Below are 7162 nucleotides of genomic sequence, written 5' to 3' on the forward strand. Positions count from 1 at the left end.
TTCTTGCTAAGTTTACAGATATTTTCAACACTTTTCTCTATTTTTTATCGAAGGTGTATTGAGATTGTATCTAAGTTTATTTAATTAAATATATATGTTTTTAATACTGTGAATAATTCAAATACGAAATTAATAAAATTTGGAGTACTTTTCTCTCATTTTAAAGGTTTGCCAGCTGTTTGTCATAAGTAGTAGATGAACACGTCACTAAATATGTTTTTTTCTAGTAGAAGTTTTTGTCTATGGAATTTTCAAATAATTAAAGTGCTAAATTATATGGCTTGATGTGATGATGTCTTTTTATGTTACTTGATGTTCTTGATATCCTGGCCAATAATTTAAATTTGTTGGAACAATTAAGGCATTATCAATTGTATTTCATATTCTTTTAAAAGTGATTTTTATATAATTTTTTTAATAAAAGTCTGAATAAGTATATTTTACATGGATGATGGATTCTCTTGATTTTTTTTTGTTCGAGGCACTCTTTTCCGATTTTTTGAAGTCCGTCTGTTTTTTCATATAAAACCAATAAATTTTTGTTGATTTATTTCTGAGTATTTGACCTTTTTTAGTAGTATGTACCTTTAAATTTAAGTTCTCGCGATTTTTTTCCCCATGATTTCCAAAAAATATAACCAATAGAATTTGATAAATATTTTTGATGAAAATAAAAAAATATTAAATTGTAACAAATTTAAAAGATTAGAACTGTTAAATACATAAAACATTATTTTTATAAACTTATGACCAGCTCAAAGAACTAAACCAATTAGGTATAGTTTACAATTATTTATACAGATAATATAATTTTTTGATAAAGTGTTCGACTGACCATCCATTACTACACACGTCACAACATCGCTCTTCGCAGGACACACTTATGAAAACTTGTCATTTTTCAAATGGTTATTAATCTAAATTTAAGTGCTTAATTTACCAAGTTTGAGAGGCTATTTTAGATATTTAGCCAAATTTGAGAGGCTATTTTAGATATTTAGCCAAATTGTACAACTGTTTTAAAAGTTTTGCCAGCTGTTTGTCATAAGTATTAGATGAGGACACGTAACTAAATATGTTTTTCTAAGTAGTTTTTTTTTGTTTTTGGAATTTCTATAGTTGTCAAACCTATCACAAAGTGCTAAATTATATGGTTTGATTTTATTTTTTCTGTTTCATCCCATATCTATTTTAAAGTTTGATTAAATTTAAATTTATGTTAAAATATTTCACATTAAGGATAAAACATTTTCTAACAAAAACGACTTTATACCCATAATTTCTTTTTATGTTATTCCCACAACTAGGGCTACTTATCTAATGGATCAGACGGATAATTTCGCTTAAAGGTTTGACCTAATGAATATCAATTTTTAATTCCTCAAGATCATTCAGAACCACTTTAAGGCTGTTTATTGACCATAGCAACGCTTTGAACAGAGTTTCCCTCTTTGACTAGTGCTACCTCCGATGAAAGGAATGAAGATCTTGCATATAACGGCACATACCCGACCTTCACTAGAAGTGACATAAAAAAGATAAGGCTCATTCTCCTTTAATAGCAAAGGCCTTTTCACGAGCTGGGCTCGAACCGCTTTCCTTGTTCAAGCCGGTATTTAATTTTACTAATTCTCTAGCTAATCTATAAGATACTATTGATTCGATAACAAATTAGCACTTATCGAATGGTTATCGAATGGTATATCGGCTAACCTCTACCTTTTTCTTTTTTCCATGAACGCACCTTTAAAAAATGACTTATTTTTTTCTATTTTAAATGCAGTTAAAAAATTCTTCTAGTATAGATTTATAATAATGTAATAGTGAATAATAGGAAAGTAAATATGTTTTCAAATTTTTAGCTTTGCTGCCTTAGGACTAATAACATATAATTATATATTATGGAAAAATATTAAATGTTGCTAATATACCTAAGTTAAAATTGTTTGTATGGTAACGAGTTAATGATTTATCCAATAAGAAAATTGAATAATCTACCCCCACACCAATAAGTTGTTAATTATAAAATTCTAATCCGTTCACCAACTGTTTATTCAATAACCTAGTATCGATAAGCTAATAAGTTAATTTTGTGATTGACTTATTGATTACTATTCCGTTTTGAACACTCATATCCACAACTCACTTCTATTTTAAAAAATAGATTTTTATTTTCATTTATTCTTTAACTTATTAAAAGAAAAAATCCTTTCTTGAATTTTGAGAACTTTTTTTTTAATCAAGTTTGACAAAAGGTGGACATAAATATATTTGTATTCACTACTTAAAGTCTTAAACTATCAAATAATTAAACATAAAAAAATACTCTTGATGTAACACTATAACTCCTCCCGTTTCATAAATAGAATAGTTACTATTTTATTTATTTTTTTAAAATCATAAAAGAACTTCCCTATCTTAGCCCTTAGGATTCATTTTAAACAAATAAAAAAAGGTCAAAAATATTTTTAAATTATGTGAAATTGATTAAGAATATTCTCAGTTAATAATTTAGTTTAGTCCAAAAAATAATATTTGATCCAAAAATGTCTTTATTGTTACTTTTGAGTCATTTTTTTTTAAAATTTAAATAAACATATTATTTCCTTTTCTTTTTAAACACAATCTTTTCCTAATAAAAATATTGTAACCAATCATTTTTTTTAATTTTCAATTAGATAACAATAAAATTTATATTTTTCTTCTTAAATTTTGTGAATTAGTATAAAAAATATATGGGGTAATTCGGTTTTATTTGACAAAATAAGATTAAGAAGAAAAATGAGTACTTACCACTTTTATCTTAAAGTTGAAAGAAATTTAGAAGACAAAAAATAAGAAAAATAATGTTTTATTAGCAAGTTAATGTGTTTTAAAAAAAACACAATAACAAAATTAACAATATGAGCATTTTTGTTCAAAATATTAACAACAAAAGCGATTTGGATTAAATTTTAACGGATGACATTTTTATTCCATAATTTAAAGCCATTTTTACTTTTTCTTTACATTTTAAACATTTTTTTTTTTGAAATATCATCAAAGTATTTTTTTTAGAGCTATCAATTCAAAATAATTTCAAGCATTTCACCTACCATTCTTTTAAATTAATTTAATTAATTACTCCATGCCAAACTTTTTGTAGGCCACCACTATTCTGAGCATGACCAACAATTTTTCAACACTTGCCAGATAATGTTATCAAACAAATCTATACATATTATCAACACTACCTCTTAAAAAATAAAATAAAATAATTTAATTACAATTTTTAGTTAATATTACCGACACTCAAAGTAGGATAAAATCTCTAAATTATCTATCTGGCACAATTAACCAACCAGAAAGCCCCAAGTGTATGAAGCACACTCAATTATTGTACTAATTATTTTCTTTTTTTAATATTCTAAATCTTTTTATATACAAAAAAAAAAAAATTACAAAAATTTTCTAATAATTTTACAAAAATCTACGAATATAATTACCATGTAATGCAGATAACAAAAAAATGAGCTCCTCATCACTCCCTTCATACTCCGTCTGGTGGTTGCGGTGCTGCCGGAATTTAACCACAATTTCCTCCGGCAGCACCTTATTCCGGCAAAGTGGACACGTGGCAGAATCCTGTTGGAGCCACGTGTCCAAACAATCCTTATGAAATATATGCTTGCAATTCAACTTCCGTACTTGTTCGCCGTCTTCAAATGCCGATAAACAAACCGCACAGGTATCGGAAAAACCGGCCGGGTTGATTGATGCGGTTTTGAACCGGCTGACCGGGTTTTTTTCATCGATGAGTTTGAGGTATTGCTTGGTGGTGATGGGGCGGCCGCGGCCGGAATCGGAGATTGTGTCGGTTATGGAGCGTACAAAGATTACGAGTTCGAGGATTAGAATGGTGAAGAAGACTAGAGTCATGGTGTAGATATGAGCTAACAGCTGAGAAAGGGCAGCCATTATTGTGTATAGAAAGAAAAAGAAGTTTCTTCTTTTTTAGTACATTTAGGTTTGCACCCGGGTGCATTTTGCTTTTATCCTAATATTATATATATATATAAAGACTTTTCAAGGGGTGGCTAAGGATTTGATTGGTCATAAAAATAATTGTCTAAAAAAAAGCAAATCTTGCAAATAGATATTAAAAATAACTTAATTAGGTTCTACAACTATGATTTGCTAATTACGAACTTCATGTTAGAGGGAGGAAAGAGGTGAGCGAGAATGGGAGAGAGATGAGCGAGAGAGGACAGAGAGTGGAGAGCGGTGAATTGTATTTATATATATGTTGAATTGTTTTTATCAAAAAAATATATATGTTGAATTGTATATGTATATCTATCATATAATATATATGTAACTGGTATACGTATGTATTTGTATAATTGACGAGTAAGATTGGGAGAGGGAGGATAGAGGACAGAGAGTGAAGAGAGGCAAAGTGTATTCATATATATGTTATATAATTATACATGTATATGTATAATTTGTATTTATATTTATATATGTATAAGAAAGGAGAGAGGCGAGAGGCTAGAGAGAGGAAAAAAAGAGAGAGACACACATAATTATAGCCAAAAAGAGATCGCCAGTGGTAATTAATTCAAACTATGATTTGCTAATTACGATTCGTAACTACATGTTAGAGGGAGGAGAGAGGCAAGCGAGAGAGGGAAGAGAGTGGAGAGCGGTGAATTGTATTTATATATCTGTCATATAATATATATGTAACTGGTATACGTATGTATTTGTATAATTGACGAGCAAGATTGGGAGAGGGAGGATAGAGGACAAAGAGTGAAGAGAGGCGAAATGTATTTGTATATATGTTATATAATTATACATGTATATGTATAATTTGTATTTATATTTGTATATGTATAAGAGAGGAGAGAGGATAGAGAGAGGAAAAAAAGAGAGAGACACACATAATTATAGCCAAAAAGAGGTCGCTAGTGGTAATTAATTCAAACTATAGATATGTTAGCTAATTAACCAGTATATGTTTGCTTATTCGCGTAATCCCCCTCCCCCCCTCCCCCCCTTTTTTTTAGGACTATGCATATGTTGGTTTTTGTATTTTGATTTTAGTTACTATTTATTGTTTCTTGCACTTCGTTATTGTATCATTATGTTGTAGTTATTATTATATTTTTAATAATATTTTGTCATGTTATCTTTAATATTTTATCGTGACTTTTTCACTAATGTTATTTTTTTTTTGAACTGCTTTGGTATACTTGTCTTTGAGTTAAGGGTTTATCAAAATTAACTTTTCTATCTCTCAAGGCAGGGATAAGGTCTGTGTATACACTACTTCTTCATACCTTACTTGTGGGATTGCAATGGACATGTTGCTATTGTTATTTTTCAACTTACTTTTTTGTTGTTGAAACTGATAATTTTATTTTTCAATGTACTTTTCATTTTGAAATTGTATTCCAATACATTCAAGCATGAATCATTACCCCAAATATTCTTTGTAATAAGTATATAATCGAACACATACAATTTTATTGTTGACTCCAACATTAGTTTTGAAGAAAGGGGCAAAAAAACTGTGTTGGGTGATTTGGTCCACCCTGAAAGACATTGAGACTTTAGGTATTGTACGTCTTTTAGGGTTGATGAGGTTAAATATGCTATTAGTACGATGAGTAAGGGAAGAACGATCGGTCTCAGCAAGATTTCAATGGAATTTTGAAGAGCACACACAAGGTAGGCATGACATGGTTAATTAGGTTGGTTAATGTTATTTTTATGATGACAAAAATGCCTGATGAATGAAAGTGGAGTACAATGGTTTCATTTGTACAAAACCAATGATGATATTGAAAATTGTAATAATTACAGGGTATCAAATTGTTAAGGTACACGGTGAAGGTGAGAGAGAGTGATGGATATGAGAGTGAGGAGAGGGGTGTCCATTCTCGAGAATCAATTTGGATTCATGTCAAGACAATTGATTAAAAAAGTCATTCATCTTGTGCGGTGACTGGTAAAGAAGTATAGAGAAAGACCTACATATGATGTTCATTGAACTTGAAAAGGCTTATGACAAAGTTTCGCAAAATGCTCTCTAGATATGCTTGGAGGCTAGAGCCTAGAGGTGTCCCGATAGCTTATATTAGGACGATAAAGAACATATATGATGGAACCACGTCTCCAAGGAAGGAATTTAAAAAAATAAAAAGAATTAATAGAATTATCCTCCTCCTTATTTTATTTTATACTTTGTCCTTTAAGTTATCGTTTCTTTAACTTGCAAGTTGCAAGGCCAATTTCTACCTTACGTATGGATTGTGCAGGAAATGAGTGAATTATTCATGTGTTATTTACAAAAAAGTTATCTATAAAAACAAAAATTAAATATATATTTATAAAAAAGTTATAAAATAAATTGACAAATTAAATTAATTATTTAAAAATAAAATAAAATCATCTACGTTCGTATTGCTCTTACGAAGTAAATTTCATATCCAACCAAGTGGCGGACTAAAAAACAATAGAGCTTCCACTGTCAGAATCTGCAGGCCCATTTATTGATGGGTGAACAATGGGCCAGTGATTAGCTAACTAATCAAAATTTCTAATATAATTATTAAAAATATCTATACTTTAAAATAATTATTCAAAATGTCAATATGTCAATATTTTAGCAAATAAAGTATATCCATCATATTCTCTCTCATATTTTTTAAATTTAATTTTTATCTCTCTCATAATAACAAATTATATGTTTATAATTATCCTCCTAAAATAAATTCTATTTTCACTCCCCTTCAACCACAATTTTCACTCTCCTTCAACCCCACTTTCTCTCTATTCATTAATTTTATTTCCCTCTCTCCGTCCAGATTCTTTTTTTTTTTCAAAATGAAAAAGAATTATACAAAAAATATGCATCAAATTATCATTTGATCGGATAACTTCTTACTAGATTTGTATTTATTAAGTTCATATCCGTATATTTACATTAGATTATCATTTGATCGGATAAATTCTTATTGGATTACTATTTATTAAGTTCATATCAATATTTTTTAGTTTTGATTTGTATATTTTTAGTCTTTTATGTATTTTTGTGTTTTAATATAAAATCGTTTATTTAGTAAATTTTCTTTTGGGTTTGTATTTTTATCAATCTCACTACTATTTAATTTGT

The 7162-nt window shown here is 28.7% G+C and overlaps 1 protein-coding gene across 1 annotated transcript; it reads right to left on the reverse strand.

Moving 5' to 3' along the window:
* Positions 1 to 3244: 3244 nt before the first annotated feature.
* LOC125855246 (E3 ubiquitin-protein ligase RHA2B-like) lies at positions 3245 to 4034 on the reverse strand. The gene has a single exon (XM_049534951.1). It carries the CDS (start codon positions 3955 to 3957, stop codon positions 3460 to 3462), a length of 498 nt encoding a protein of 165 aa, XP_049390908.1. The 5' UTR covers positions 3958 to 4034; the 3' UTR covers positions 3245 to 3459.
* Between the last annotated feature and the right edge of the window lie 3128 nt (positions 4035 to 7162).

This window comes from Solanum stenotomum, chromosome 2 (assembly GCF_019186545.1).
Source record: "Solanum stenotomum isolate F172 chromosome 2, ASM1918654v1, whole genome shotgun sequence".
In the NCBI taxonomy this organism is placed as follows: Eukaryota; Viridiplantae; Streptophyta; class Magnoliopsida; order Solanales; family Solanaceae; genus Solanum; species Solanum stenotomum.